Here is a 16,639-nt window from a genome sequence, read left to right as displayed (position 1 = left end):
CTACTACATCGCCCATTTATATGCAAATAAACATCATCCATTTATATACATATATTTGGTAAAACAAATGTTTTACGAATGACCAAAAATTACTCTAAAATCAATCCAAGCAGCTTGAAATTGGTAATTTATTTCTAACCTCTTGAATTTTTATGAATTTTCTTCTCTTTTTCTTCTGTCTGCTGCACTGCTCCTAAACAAGATTTGAAATACTAAAATAATCATCAGTTCAACTTTAAATTTGTATGAACAATAAATGTTAGAGAAACATTTCCGATGTTCTTCTTTTTCTTTTTTACCTTGTGACCGTTCTGAATTTTTTTTTCTTTTGTCAATTTTTGAATGATTAAAATAAACTTAAATTCTTATATAATGTAATTTACCTTGCAGCCTTTCTGTTTCTTTCTCTTCCTAGAGACCCTTACTTGACACTTACTTGTGTCATGACTTTCTATTAATAGAAAACTTTACATCTTAGACATTAAAAATTATGACTGCATGGATGCACAAAAAACGAAGTAATTTTTATACCCTTGCTGGTGATATTTTTAAAGATTTTTACATTTAAATAATGATTTTTTTCCCTAGGAAATATGTAATATATTTAATATATAATATGTAGCAATTTGTAAGCTTATTTAAATATTTTGTACAATTTTCTAAAATAGTTCAGTATACAGAAAAATATTCGCCCTTATTCTATTTTCCCCTCTTTCATCCTCCATTGCCCTTGCGGAATAAACAGTTTATATTAATTTTAAATGGCCATTTTAAGGTTCTCCGATCCTCAGCCTTAAAGTATTTTTTCATTATAAAAGTGTTATGTTTCTTTTAAACTTTATAAATGAAATGCAATAAAATAAAATTTTAGATGGCATCAATGCATATTACAAAGTTATTGCAAATTTTCCTACGGTGGATATACTGGTAGTAGAAATAACGCTTTTGAAAAAAAGTGCTGGTGCACTGATGGCTCAAACTCGTTACCAACATGTCACTTATTAGTAGTTCTCTGTGAATCCACAATGCCAAGCATGTAGTTGTGTAAATACAAAAAAAAATGAACTTTATTTATTTTACAACGATTGATAAACAAGTTCTACAACTTATATTAATATCTTTCGTTGGCACGGATGTTAGTGCGAGGGGGTCATTGTTGTGGGAGGAAGCCGGAGTACTCGGAGAAAACCCACATGTCCAAGCGGGCGACCACCATACCCTTTTACATACAACCACTGTCAATCACGGGGATTGAACTCAGGACACAGCGGTGATAAGCGAGTGCATTGTTAACTACGCTACTTGGACACCCTAGTTGTGTAAATGGTGGTAATACTAACAATAGAACACTGTCTGTATAAAAGTCAATTTATGGTACGGATAAAGGAAATCAGGTTAATTTAGAATAATCGAACATTGCTGAGGTTCAGAGATCATTAATACAATTTATCTATCAATGGATTAAGAGCAAAACATTTCATGCTAAATCAACCAAACAATAAATTCAAAAGTTTGTGTCAGGCTTGTTACAACCATACTTGATTGCATGTATGTACTTTGTAAATCTGAAAACTGATCGATATGTATAATTTCATCTTGCGTGTGCTTTTTTCACTTTCTATGCCATATGAATATGCATTCAGGTTTTATATTTAGAACCAATTTGCAAGTCTTAATAGAACATGATTACCTTTAGCCCACTTTAAGTCCTCCAAAAAGCACTCTAATGTGTTTTTCTTTCTTGACAGACAACCTGAAATTTATAATTTTGTTGAATAGTACATATAACAAAATAGGCTATGTGTGTTATTCATCTTAGAGGGTTTTACTTTAAAGGGGCATGGTCACCATCTTGGCCAAATCTTATTTTTCTATTTTTATTGCTTACAATGGTTTAGTTTTAGTTACAATAGTAACTGATGATCAACCAAATTTGAGTGTCAGTTGTGGGGCTATAACTATAAGCAAGATACATAGCTTACAATTCTTTTTTATATAAACAAGGCTCATGGCATGATTTTGCTTACAATGGTGCAATGTAACAGTAAAAACATGACCTAAGCTTAAATTTGCATAATCTCTCATTTATTACTCGACGACTGACACTCAAAGTTTGGTTGATCATTAGAAATGCATTTATTACTTTAAAAGCACTGAAAACAATTAAAATAGAAAAATAAATTTTGACCAAAATCTGACCATGCCTCAGCTTTGCATGGGCATGTAAGAAGGACTCAGAATCAAAATTTTAATTCACAATCATGTAAAAATTTGTCTAGCAAGTCTTGTCAGTTTCTGAGTATTCAAAATATAAAATTACATATAAGTACAAGTACATTAGACTATATACGAAATACTTAAGTTTTCTTACAACTGTAAAACATGACATGGAAATAGCTTACTGACTTTGAAACCTAGTTAAGACTATGATTTTGGTGGAACAGTAATGTTTGAAAATATAACATCTAAATCATAATACATACAGAATCAAATAAACTTCTGACATAAAATCAATGTAAGAACGATACAGCAAAACTCACTAATTTCAAGGGACCATGTAGAAAAACTTCAATTACCGTAATTTGTCAGGCCTCTCACACCCATTTTTGGTACTGGGGCCGGGGCTAATGAATTGGGAAAAATGTGACATTTTGATAGAAATTGGGAAATTTTTCCCTTGTTTTATGTACTGTACCCAGAACAAAAAACTACCAGTAGGGTAGATTGAAAGGATTTTTTAAAAAGTAAGTTAAAAAAAATTATCTTTAAAACTAAGAACATGTGTGCAATAATGAGAAGGAAAAAAATATATTCACAGTGTGTGATACAAGTTTGTTAATGAAGATTTAAAATTTCCCAAAAAGTTTTTGTTTAATTTCTACATGTCAAGTGGCAAAGAAAAAAATCAAACAATTTTTTAGAATTTAAAAAAAAAAGGTTTTTTCATTTGTATTCATGTAAAAATTAATGTATTTTTGTATTTATACCTTTTACAGATAAAAGTTTCTTAATTGTGTCAGCCTAATGACAATATTTATAAAATCAGTCTTTATACTTCGATCTGTGTATTTGGGGTATTCATGAGTCCAACCCTTTAACCCACTTACACTTATTAACGACCTCGCCATGTAACTGAAACATCTCAATAGTGGGATTCAAATTGGCCCCAATAAACTTAATGTCCTTCTGTATGCAGACAATATTCCATTAATTGCCGAAAACGAGGGTGACATGGATGCAATGCTCGTTGTTGTGTCTGGCTGGTGTAGGAAATGGTGGCTACGGATTAACTCTCTCAAATCTAAAGTAGTACATTTTCGTAAGCATCAGCGAAAGAGAAGTGATCATGTAGTTTGCATCGGAAGGGACTGTCTTGACTATACAACATCCTATAAATATCTCGGTGTTCTATTCGACGAATTTGCTACATTTAAAAATAATACAGAAAATTTCGTTAAATCTGGCAGACGTGCCTTATTTCGAAAATACATTCAAACAAATTGATAGGATTTTACACATACTAAAAGATGCAGAGTTGTGCCAATTCTTGACAACTGCAGTGGAGTGTGGGGGCACACAAAACATTACATCGAATCCGAACAGCTACGGGCTGCGATACTTTCTGGGGGTGCACTGGTTAACTCCGATTTTAGCTAAGCCTACTCATTGACAAGGAGATAGTGGCTGGTTTCCTTCATTCTATCGCCATCAACTTAACATGCAACGATTGTGGAATCATCTTGTTACTTTGAATGATGACAGAGTTACGAAATTAGTTTTCATGTGGGACACCATGTTAAACTTTTACTCCAATCTAGCGATATGTCAACATGTTTTATAAATCGGGAGGTATATAACTTGAACTTAGCCAAGATCAATCTTCAACCAAAATTTGTGAATGATTGGCACAATGAACTACAAAGTGTTTCAAAACTCAGAACTTACAGGTCTTTTAAAAGTGATTTTAATTTAGAAAAATATGTTACAATGGACATACACAAACCTCACAGATCTATATTAGCACAATTTAGGTGTGTGTGGTGTTCTTCCTATCAGAATACAAACAGGGCGATTTAGGGGGGAGGAAGTAAACGATAGGCTATGTATTATACGTTCTGTAGAAGCAATAGAAGACGAATTTCATTTTTTATTACATTGTACACCTTATTCAAAACTTAGAACCGAATTCTTTACTAGTATTGGCTTTAATCATTTCAGACTCAGACTGCACCGGTTTTCTCATATTTAACTTTCCTAGACAAACTTCAAAATTTGTATGTTCAGCTTTTATGTGCAGACCATCTATCCTGAATAAAAAATAACAATTTTGCCAGCAGGCATCTTTAAATTAATTTCTTATAGCTGCATATTCGATAGATTTGTGTTCGTTTTATCTAGAAATTCATTTTTAATACTTTTTTCATGATTTCATAGTGATTATCATATATTGAAAAGAATGAAAATAGCAATGCACTCACTTTTTTCATAATTAAACAGAAATTTTCTGCCACCAATCATCAGCATATCTCCATCATTCAATTCTTGGCCAATTTCAATTGGTTTTCCATTGAGAACAACAGGAAAGCTTTTACTATAATTTGTTAAGTAAGCCTGAAAAATTGCAAAAGTTGATACTTTAAAAAAAGAATAATTAGATCAGATAAAGAATTTGAGACACATTCAGGGTGAGGAATTTGTAGATCACATTATTTCTTTAAGAAGTGAACTTATAGAAAAAATCAACTTAAGGCAAAACTTACTGCTCAAAATATTATGAAAAAAAACATGCATGTCAAATCAGACAACTTAGAAATATGCATGCAATGATAAACTGACATGTATTAGTATATATTACCTTTGATCTTCCAACTGCAACAACTGCATGAATCTTGTCAACATTTTTGAGGGACACTTCAATATCGCATTCTCTTCCATTGCAAACCAATAAAGATTATTAAAACTACAATTAAGTTAAACTTTAATTATTATCTTGAACATGGTATCTCATTTACCATGGATTATCCAAATGAAGTTTAAAGTCCCAATCACTTTTTAGATTTTTTTTTCAATATATAACACTTCATTGGTCCAGTGAGGTTTGAGATAACAAGATTGGACTGTATTGAAAAAAAATTAAAATAAAGAGACACTACAGACCAATTTACCATATTTTTGTCAATCAGTTTTGAATGTACAGATTGATAAGCATATAGAACATTTTAATGTAATGAAGGTTAGAACCATCAAATGTTAATGATAAGCCCATAATTACGTGTTAGGTGTCCGGAATTATGTTTGTTTACGTTATGAGTAGCCAATCATATCAAGGTGAACGACAAGGTTTTTAAATAGATGACAAGCCTGTGCTTAATGGGTACAAGTCATCCTGAAATATTTACATAGGATGTGTTGACGTATGTTGCAATATTTACATGCCAGACTGTCTTTATTATTGAATTAAACAATGAAATGGGAATCTTTAACTTTGAAAATATGGTAATTCCACAAAGTTTATAATTTCAATATTGCAACAAAATTAGCAAACATTTTGAGGAAATTATTTTAAAATCACTTTTGGCAACCTGATCTGTAGTGCCACTTTAAACTGCTTTAAGTCAGTATTTCTATGCACTAAAATGTAAAGTACATATTACTCAAATCACTGACCGCATACAAATAAATTTAAGTATAGCATTATAGTACCTAATCCAACACATTTTCTTTCCATTTATTGTTGGCTTGGAAAAAATTCTACTGTAACCAATGTTAGCCATTTTAAAAATGTTTTAAATTGCTGAACAGTCAAATCAACATATTTTATACCTTCCAATGACACATTCTTCATCATCCTCCAAAGAAAAAGTTGCTCCTAAATTGTTATCCTTCTTAATCACAGTAATTTTTCCAATATCTATCAACCAAAAATAGAAAAATCAAAATAGATCTCCATGTATATTCACAAATACTGTAGTATTCAATGATCACTGTAAAAAAAAAATCAAAGGCCGGAACGGACACAAAAAAAAATCATTATATTTCCTTATAAAATAGGTAGTGATCAGTTTAAAAATCAATAACTCATAATGATTACAAAAATCAAAAACAATTCAAAGTTAACAAAATTAATAAATGATTTTCTTTCTGCTTTAAATAGTCTGAATAATTTTAAAATGTTCATAATTTGAATACATTAACAGTGTATCCCTAATTAAAATAATAAAACATACTTTTATTAATTTCAATTCCCGATTGAAACAAGATTACTTATGGTATGGTTGTTTACAAATAAATCCACAACACCTGCTATCTAAAATACTTCATAATCGTGTTTATTTATTGCAACAAGATCACAATATACGTTTATCGCTTACATTTATTTTGGAGACCATGCCCGATAAAAAAATAAATTTACATATCAAATTTTATTTTTATCGGGCACTGTCTCCAATTCAAATGTAAGCGATAAACGAAAATAATATTTAGTGAACATTTACACCTCATTGTATTCATCCGCCATTTATTGATTAAGCAAATTTATGCTTAATATGCAATGAGTTGTCAATAACCAGAAAGGCAAAGTTGGGTTTTTGTACACAATGTAGTTGAATAAATGAAATAAACATCCTGTAATACGTTAAATACTTTGAGGAACTTTTTTCTTATGCGTATTTAAAAGGCGGTGCTGAGCATGAATTTTTGGACCATTGCCAATCCAGACGACTGCTAGAAGGCTGCCGAGCATTAGCTAGACACCTTAAAAACTGGACTTGCCATGGATTGACGATTGAATGTAAAAAAAAAAGATTGAATAATAAAGCTAAGAGAAAGATTATTAGTTTTATTATCAGTTTTTATTATGTGCACACACGCATGTACATCACAATGCATTGCTAACTTTTACTACATACACACACATGTACCTCAGTGTGCAATATCAGCTTTTGATGTGCAAACTTGATTGAGCCAAAGTAAGTGTACATCAGTGTACACCAGTGTAAAAAGTTGTAATAATATAATCAAGTGGATTTTGTGGTGTAGTTTAGATTAAATATGGCTGACACAAATGCAGTTTTCAGGAAGGATTTGCTTTTTTGTTCAATATTCCTCTGTATATTTTTTGGTTATCAAACACATGCATTTAATAAAACCATGTAAATAAATAATAAATCTGACCAAATGCTGACGGCAAGTTTGTAGCTATAAAATTATGAGGTATGCTTGATTCTTTTTTATGTCTTTACTTTATAGAAATCTCATTCTTGTCGTTCTGATACAGATTTTGTTTCAAAAATGAGAAAAAATTAAAAAGAACAAGAAATTACTTGTCAAGAACTAACTTTAAAAACATAATTTTATCAAACATCATTGCTCTGATACAGAAATCAACTTTAAATAATAAAATGCATTTTCATATTCATTATATTACATAAATTCATCTGTCAAATTTCCAATCACATTATCTTTCTGCCATATTGGAAACAGTGTTACATCTTTCAATACATGCCCTAAATTTGGTGTAAGGAAAGTGTACACTGGGTGTACACCGAAAGTCTACACCCATGCACTTGATTAAGAAAGAAGTGCACAGTGTAAGCGGTGTAAGTAAATAAAGTTTCCCCCATATTACACCAATTGAAAATACTTACTTCTATATACACTTCTTTCTACCTTCCAATTGTATTTTGCTATGTTGGAACAATTTCTACTGTGTTCTGAATAACTGGAGAGATTCTAATAAGAAAAGAAAATAAATTTAATGACAACAAGATGTAATTATAATCAGAGCGATTATAAAGTCTCCCGAACAAAGCAAGGCAGAGCTATAATTATAAAGTCTCCAAACAAAGCATGGCAATCAGAAGAATAAGACTAAATTCATTATGTCTAGATATTTAGGCACTTCCTGTGTCAGGTGAGACGGAACCACCTTGCATGGTGTTGATCAATAAATCATTTGATGCCCTTATACACAAGGAACAAGAATACATATGGTTTGTGGGCATGGATCTAAACGGTTTTAGAGATATTAGGGCACTTCCTGTTTCAAGTAGGATGGAACCACCCCAGCAGGTCATGACCTATATACCATTTGATGCTCCATTGCAAAGGAAACAAGAATACATAAAGTAGAGGGGAAGGGATGTCAACAGTATTAAGTATTTTGCCATTCCTGGGGGGTGAGGATAACCCTAGGAGCCAGACCTAATGTACCCAACATATGGTCTAAACCACTCAATATAAGCATCTGAAGACTCCATGTCAATATCTTCATTGGTTTTCAAGCTATAGTCATTTACAATATAGTGTATAAATTTTCCCATAGGATTCAATGTTAGACCCAACCCCCTCTGACCCCCCAAAGATTGGTTGACAAACCCAGAAGAAGAAGAAGAAAAAGAAGAAGAACACTACAAAAACAATAAGTGTCCAAACTTTGTTTGGGAGACATAATAAAAGTTTCCATTCTATCATTATTAAAGCATATTTGACACACAAACACACATCACAAAGATTTAAAACAAACAAAAGGATGTCGTCTATTGTGCTGACCTTAGATCCGTCGTCTGACACAACTTCCTCAACACTGTCAACAATTTCTGGGGACACTTCTTCTACCCTACTAAACCAAAAATTAAATATACAATGTTTTATGCTTCACAGTTACAAGTATTAAAGTAATCCTTTTTTCAAATTTTTTTTTTTTTTACCGAAAATTAATTAGAACTGTCTTCTTAGGATATTAATAAATCGAAATTCTGTTTGTAATTTTAAAAGAGTTGATCAAATTTTTGGGAATCAAACATTGTTTAAAACAAAGAATTTACCTTTGAGTAGCATTATTTTCTTCAGATACACAGTCAGCATCTATCAACTTTAAAGCATCTTCAACGTTAATTTCTGCAGGTGATGTATCCAGACCTATTAATCAAAGTAGAAAGAAATGCAGTAAAATACTATATTCTTAATCTGCTTTTATTTATTTATCAGTCTCCATAAGATTGCATGCACATACATTTACCTGACTATGCATTCTCAAGATTTACCCAAGTACAAACAAATGTGTACCTCTCAATTGGATATCAGATTAAACTATGTACAAATAGCTACATGTACTTCATTATGACTATGATCAGATTACACCATGTACTATGCATACACACATGTACCTCACTATGTATCATCAGTTTTACTATGTATACACACATGTACCTCACTATGTATTATCAGTTTTACTATGCATACACACATGTACCTCACTATGTATTATCATTTTGTACTATGTAAACACATATATACATGTAACTCACTATGTATCAAAGGTTTGCTATGTTTAAACATATGTACCTCACTATGTATTATCATCTTGTACTATGTATACACACATGTACCTCACTATGTATTATCATCTTGTACTATGTGCACACATATATACATGTACCTCACTATGTATTACCATCTTGTACTATGTACACACATATATACATGTACCTCACTATGTATTATCTTTTTGTACTATGTACACACATATATACATGTACCTCACAATCCATTATCTATACAAGTGTATCTCACTATGCATTCTAAGCTTTTACAATGTACACACACATGTATTCACTTTGCATTATCAGTTTTTAATATGTACACTAAGTAAAAATACTTACTTCCATGTTCACCTCTCTCTGCCTTCTCCTTGTCTTTTGCTGTGTTTGAACAATTTCTACTGTGCTCTGAATAACCGGAGAGATTCTAACAAGAAAATCAATTTAATGCGATTAAAGTTTCCATTCTATTATCTGTAAAGCATTTGACATACAAACACACAATACAAAGATTTAAAACAAACAAAAGGATGTTGTCTATTGTGCTGACCTTTGATCCGTCGTCTGACACAACTTCCTCAACTCTGTCAACAATTTCTGGGAACACTTCTTCTACCCTACTAAACCTAAAATTAAATATGCAATGTTTTATGCTACAATTATGATCCAATTTTTGGGAATCAAACATTGTTTAAAACAAAGAATTTACCTTTGAGTAGCATTATTTTCTTCAGATACACAGTCAGCATCTATCAACTTTAAAGCATCTTCAACGTTAATTTCTGCAGGTGATGTATCCAGACCTATTAATCAAAGTAGAAAGAAATGCAGTAAAATACTATATTCTTAATCTGCTTTTATTTATTTATCAGTCTCCATAAGATTGCATGCACATACATTTACCTGACTATGCATTCTCAAGATTTACCCAAGTACAAACAAATGTGTACCTCTCAATTGGATATCAGATTAAACTATGTACAAATAGCTACATGTACTTCATTATGACTATGATCAGATTACACCATGTACCTATAAATACTTCCTACTATGTCTAATAGGACTGTACTGTGTACAAGTGCACATGTTCCTCGATCACTATGGATTATGAGTTTTAATATGTATACATATGTACCTCACTATGTATAAACAATTTTTACTATCATCTCATCTATGTATACACACATGTACCTCACTATGTATAATCAGTTTTACTATGTATACATACATTTACCTCACTATGTATCATCAGTTTTACTAAGTAAACACACATGTACCTCACTATGTATTATCAGTTTACTAAGTATACACACATGTACCTCACTATGTATTATCATCTTGTACTATGTACACACATATATACATGTACCTCACTATGTATTACCATCTTGTACTACGTACACACATATATACATGTACCTCACTATGTATTATCTTTTTGTACTATGTACACACATATATACATGTACCTCACAATCCATTATCTATACAAGTGTATCTCACTATGCATTCTTAGCTTTTACAATGTACACACACATGTATTCACTTTGCATTATCAGTTTTTAATATGTACACTAAGTAAAAATACTTACTTCCATGTTCACCTCTCTCTGCCTTCTCCTTGTCTTTTGCTGTGTTTGAACAATTTCTACTGTGCTCTGAATAACCGGAGAGATTCTAACAAGAAAATCAATTTAATGCGATTAAAGTTTCCATTCTATTATCTGTAAAGCATTTGACATACAAACACACAATACAAAGATTTAAAACAAACAAATGGATGTTGTCTATTGTGCTGACCTTAGATCCGTCGTCTGACACAACTTCCTCAACACTGTCAACAATTTCTGGGAACACTTCTTCTACCCTACTAAATCAAAAATTAAATATACAATGTTTTATGCTTCACAGTTACAAGTATTAAAGTAATTATTTTTTTCCAAGTTTTTTTTTTTTTTGCTGAAAATTAATTAGAACTGTCTTCTTAGGATATTAAATCAATATTCTGTTTGTAATTTTAAAAGAGTTAATTGATCAAATTTTTGGGAATCAAACATTGTTTAAAACAAAGAATTTAATACCTTCGAGTAGTATAATTTTCTTCAGACACACAGTCAGCATCTATCAACTTTAAAGCATCAACAACACTAATTTTTGCAGGTGATGTATCCAGACCTATCAATCAAAATAGAAAGCAAAGTAGTAAACAAAACTGTACTTTCTAAATCTGCATTATCAGTCTCCAAAGGAATGCACATACTATTACTGTTTTGTATTGATTTGGCTTGCTTAAGGTCCTGCAAATACTTCTCTTTTAAGTGTCTTGGACTTCTTAGTTTTTCTGAAATGATTAAGACCTATTGTAATGATTTTTTTTGCATGTGCATAAGGACATATACAGAGGAAAAGTAAATTGTTTTAGTTTGAGTGTACATGTATATAGTGAACAAAGATTACTAAAATCAAGCTTGAAGAAACAAAAGTGAACAATGTGTTTTCATTTCATGCATTAAAAATTTCTTTTAATTAATCTTTATAAAAAAAATCAGTTCTAAACAATTAATAGCACTTTCTTTAAACTCGATCAGTCATATCATTAATCTACATGTATCATTCTTTAGGAAGATCAATTTCACAGTTCTTAATTTACCACATTCCCATAAGAACAGCATAGGACATGATGGTTTTAATCATTCTAATGAAAATTTCACTTACCCGGTACAAATTAATTTATGTTGCTTTACAGTTTTACAACTTGAATATCGAATATATGAGCTGATTGAGACAATAATTAAGTTTGCTGTTACACTTCAGTTGAATTTTTCTTGATCATTGTCCTTAACCTTGCCTTCTTTTCAAAGCATGCATTACTAGAAAAAAAACAACAACAAAACAGTGTATATGTCTTTTCAAAGCATGCATTAGTAAAAAAACAACAACAACAAAACAGTGTATGGGGTTATATAATACCAACATTCAAATAACGTATCTCGATCTTAATACGTGTTAAAGTTTACTCAAGAATGGTATATACTGTAAAGCATTATCAGCAATATGGAATAAATACATGTATCTGCGAGCAACCCCTGCTTAAATATTTTACTTGTCATGAGCTCAGGGTTGTCTCTAAAAATTGAAGTAGAAGGAGGAGATGGAAAAAGTAGCAGGGGGTCTGGGGATCTTGCTTATAGCTACATTGTGTTTGAAATGCAATAATAGCCGGGTAATTAAGGCATTATAGGCGGGGGAATTCCCCGCCTCCCGGGTCTTAGAGACAACCCTGTGAGCTAGTTGTTCATTAATCATGTTATTATAGATAAACAGTTTATCAGCTGACCTGTTAACCCTCCTGCGTTTCGCAAAACTCTACCCCTAAATTGTTAAAATTGAACAAATATTCTGCATTGATTTTTACAGAGCTAAAGTTGATCATGCTAAGCATTGTTGACACACCATTCCTATGCGGGTTAGGCTAATAGCAGGAAATATGAGGTTACACTAATATCATTAAAATCATCCTGGTACACTGGCAGAAAATCAGATGGCAAACTATTATTTTATTATATTAGACAGCAAATAATTTTTTTTTAAGAAAAATAATATATTGATAAAACTTAGATATGATGTGACTAATTTTATATTTTTACTAAATTAATGCTGATTTTTTTTTATACAAATCAGATAAATAAGTTATAATTAGGTTTCTAAGCAATAATCCTGGAATAAAAAGGTAATACCCGGTAATTGGTTTACAGTATGTACCACTCTTGATATAAAGAAATGAAATTGTACCCCATAGCCTACATATTTCTTTTTTCTTTTTTCAATTACAATTTAAATTAACTTCAATGTTTCAGTTTAGTTGAACATTGAAGTTAATTTAATTTGTAATTGGAAAATGAAAATGAATATTGTTTAATTTATGTCCTGTTGTGGTGATGAACTGTCATAATTGCCAGGCTATTGAGAAAACTGAAACTTAAGTATAACTGTAAAAACTCTTCTAAAATTTAGAAATCCCTTCAAGGCAATTAAAGAAGAGTTTTGTTAATTGGATTATTTTGGTAATTACAGTATTTATCACTATTAAGGGTGGTATGGGACACCAGGTAATGTTTATGTGAATAAAGGTACATTATAATTTAATTACATTCTTTGGTTTAAAATTTTCAAAATTTACATTTTTTGACCAAAATAATTCATTTAAAATTTCATTTTAAAATTAAATCAAAAATCCAAGCGGGGATTCGAACTCATATGTCTTCCAGTTCCGCAGCTTACACGCTAACTGATTGCACTATGCTGTTAGGTATATGTAATTGGAAAGAAAAAATATATAATTTAGTAAGAAATAATTTTATGTTCATTTTGTTAGGAAAAACATCACAAATACTTTGGAAGTGTCCCATACTCCCTTAAATAAGCATTTAAGAAAATCCATCTCTTGGACTTGTTTCAAATTAAAATGTTTTGAACAAAAACAACCTTAATAATAATCCAAAGATATTTACTCAAGCTTGAAGCGATTAAATTTGAATTGCTTTGAAACTCTCGAAGATTCAGCTTGCCATTACAAGTAATCCTACAGACATGGAAAACAAAATATTTATAAATATTTATAAAGTAATTCCGCCTTGATCCATTGTGCCATGTTTTTGTTGACATATTTTGATATACCAATCATACCTTCTTTTAAGCAGAATTTATTTATCTACTTATTTGTTTCAACATAAATGTACATTTCTTGCATTTTTGACCATTAATTGCTTTTAGGTTAAAATCAGGTTATTCATACAAATCCTCGTTTATACATCACAAAGACTTCAAAGTGTATCTTGCATATAACTTAACGTCCGACTCTTGAAATTAGGTTGAGAATTTAAAATACCCTGTCCCTGCATTCGAAAATTTTGATGAAAATTGTGACAATGCTCCTTTAATATGCAGACAATTTTTGACAGTCTATATTTTCCTTGGTGCATTGGATTATGAATTTCTAAGCATATAACTGTCTGAAATAATTTTTTTTATTTTAGAAATATCAGATAACAAAACCCAATTTTAACGTATATTTTTAATAATAAAAAAAAAAAAATGTATATATATTGCTTTAGAAAAAGAAAATCTTACATTTCATCTTCTTCCCAGAAGGAAATTTTATATACATCTTCCCCAAAAACCTCTTCTACAAAACCAGGCCACCAGATTACATGCTTCCATTTGCAAAAAACAATCTGACCTGGAAACAAACCCAAGTAACATCAAAGACAGTAGAGATACAAAATCAAGGTGGCAAGATTAAACAGTGACACACAAAAACGACTGTTTCGGAACCATGCACCAATTTTAACATAAACTGAGAGACCATGCAAAAACTCTAATTAATATAATGAAGTAATCAGACGGGATCGAGCCTTAATTATTCACTGCATATTGATAAAGGCCCATGGTGGCACCGAAACAGTATATATAGGGATCAATTTTACAGTACTTTAAAAGAAAATCTATTTTCCAGACTTTAAAAAATTATTGAGATTAATTCGGCCATGTTTATAGTAATCTACACTTTACTTACCTTTAACATAAGTAACCAACTTATGTAACTCAGTCTTTTGGCTCTCTACCTCTACAAACATTTATAAATACATCATGATACATCTTTATAAAGATTTCATTTATTTTTTGCCATGTTTATGTATCAAAGTAATTAAATGTGATATTTCCTATGCACTAGATTAAATCTTCATTTTATAAATAACTAAAATGCCTGAACAGCTGAAACAAGCCCGGATCCAAATTTTTTCCTGTGTCTTTCAAAAAAAATAATCGAACCTGTGACATAATGTACAGTAATTGTTTTTAGTCCCCTACCGGTTTTCACCGGAAGGGACTATTATAAGCTTTCCTCTGCATCCGTCAGTCCATCTGTCTGTCTGTCCGTCTGTCCCACTTCAGTTTTCCACACTTTTTTTCTTTATGCGTTTGAGGAATTATATGAAACTTGCTGAACAGCTTCAAAATGTCCAACTACAGATCAAGTTTACACTTTGGTAGCGTCTGGTTGACATATTTTCAAGAAATAATTTTTTATTCCAATTTTTTAATGTTCGGGTTCGATATTCTGCATAACAGTGCATTGTTTTCACAATTTCCACAAACCAGTACAGGGCTCTACATTAACTTTTTTTCCTACTTGTCCATTCGGACAAGTGCCCAAGATATTTACTTGTCCAAACTTCAACTTCACTTATCCAAAAAATGTTCAATATTAAAGATCAAATATTGTCAACTTGTCAACTACAGTTCTGTATTACTAAAATAAAGTCATTTATTGATTACCGGTATGAGACTTGCCATAATTAATTACCTGACTTCTTAAATGGAAACTTAAAGTGTCGATCTTTCCTAAATATATTGGTTCCATATAACATTAATAAAACATGATTTGTCAGCTGTATCTTTGTCATGGCAAATTACAAGACATTGTAAATTTAGCATCAGGTTTTAAAATACATGTAACTCTTATATTGATTTCTCAGCTGTTTTTTAAACTAAACATGGAAAGTCATCATAGTCTAGCTATCAATAATGAATGAAACCTAAAACAAATTACATTTCTTTCCACAATCCTTAAGTTTATATTTGCTACCTGTTCTTCCATGCTTTCTTTTTGATAACATGTGTGTTTGGTACTTTGTAAGAACTAAGATCCACACCTTTACAGTTCAATATTGAAAGTTGTTTGTAATTAGTGAACTTCAATCCTGATCAAGAGTAACTAAATTGCATTTCAATCTGAAGTTGGGATCGAAATTCAAAATAACTAATCGATAAACTTATAACGGGACTACGGATAAACTTAATTTATCACAAAACTTTCTTTACTTTTAAAAATATTGGAGACTTCTTTACATAAAAATGCACTTGTCCAGTGGGACAAGTGGCAAGCAATATTCACTTGTCCGTATATTTTTTTAACTGGTACCGGACAAGCGTTAATGTCGAGTCCTGCAGTAGGGGACGTGTATTGCTTATGCACTACTCTCAGAATCCTTGTTATTTTTGCAAATTTATGGACCCCCCCCTCCCCTTTCAAGATCCACGCATTTGAAATCTTACAAACACAATTTTAATAAGCTTACTAATCGATAACATCGGCTAGTACGTACTACAACATGCTATGCATACCTTTTCTTTTCCTTCTTGTTTCCATTATCAAACTCAATTTCTAAAAAGATAAAAATTTTAAAAATAATTACATTTAAATCACTCCTGTAATACCAACTACATAATAACATGTGTTTACTGCAAGTTCAGTT

At 31.1% G+C, this 16,639-nt stretch overlaps 1 protein-coding gene across 9 annotated transcripts in view; it reads right to left on the bottom strand.

Moving 5' to 3' along the window:
- LOC117681475 (uncharacterized) overlaps nucleotides 1-16,639 on the bottom strand; it is a 47,257-nt gene that overhangs the window by 7,698 nt on the left and 22,920 nt on the right. For 5 of the 9 annotated variants that reach the window (XM_066081160.1, XM_066081000.1, XM_066081040.1 and 2 more), the window contains exons 2-21: nucleotides 16,509-16,548; nucleotides 14,896-14,946; nucleotides 14,451-14,559; nucleotides 13,832-13,902; nucleotides 11,581-11,661; nucleotides 11,402-11,495; nucleotides 11,121-11,190; nucleotides 10,913-10,997; nucleotides 10,030-10,123; nucleotides 9,871-9,946; nucleotides 9,663-9,747; nucleotides 8,826-8,919; nucleotides 8,551-8,620; nucleotides 7,647-7,731; nucleotides 5,824-5,911; nucleotides 4,856-4,934; nucleotides 4,479-4,611; nucleotides 1,691-1,753; nucleotides 384-451; nucleotides 140-193 (exon numbers count right to left, since the gene is read on the bottom strand). In XM_066081160.1, coding sequence (XP_065937232.1) covers nucleotides 140-193; nucleotides 384-451; nucleotides 1,691-1,753; nucleotides 4,479-4,611; nucleotides 4,856-4,934; nucleotides 5,824-5,911; nucleotides 7,647-7,731; nucleotides 8,551-8,620; nucleotides 8,826-8,919; nucleotides 9,663-9,747; nucleotides 9,871-9,946; nucleotides 10,030-10,123; nucleotides 10,913-10,997; nucleotides 11,121-11,190; nucleotides 11,402-11,495; nucleotides 11,581-11,661; nucleotides 13,832-13,902; nucleotides 14,451-14,559; nucleotides 14,896-14,946; nucleotides 16,509-16,533 — 1,575 coding nt within the window. In that variant the 5' untranslated portion in view covers nucleotides 16,534-16,548. Of the gene's footprint in view, nucleotides 1-139; nucleotides 194-383; nucleotides 452-1,690; nucleotides 1,754-4,478; nucleotides 4,612-4,855; nucleotides 4,935-5,823; nucleotides 5,912-7,646; nucleotides 7,732-8,550; nucleotides 8,621-8,825; nucleotides 8,920-9,662; nucleotides 9,748-9,870; nucleotides 9,947-10,029; nucleotides 10,124-10,912; nucleotides 10,998-11,120; nucleotides 11,191-11,401; nucleotides 11,496-11,580; nucleotides 11,662-13,831; nucleotides 13,903-14,450; nucleotides 14,560-14,895; nucleotides 14,947-16,508; nucleotides 16,549-16,639 lie in introns of those variants that run through there. The other 4 variants (XM_066081194.1, XM_066081238.1, XM_066081277.1 and 1 more) reach the window with 4 other exon arrangements.

Source organism: Magallana gigas, chromosome 1 (genome assembly GCF_963853765.1).
Source record: "Magallana gigas chromosome 1, xbMagGiga1.1, whole genome shotgun sequence".
In the NCBI taxonomy this organism is placed as follows: Eukaryota; Metazoa; Mollusca; class Bivalvia; order Ostreida; family Ostreidae; genus Magallana; species Magallana gigas.
Note: the sequence above shows the minus strand (reverse complement) of the source record. Positions and strands in the feature narration are given on the sequence as shown.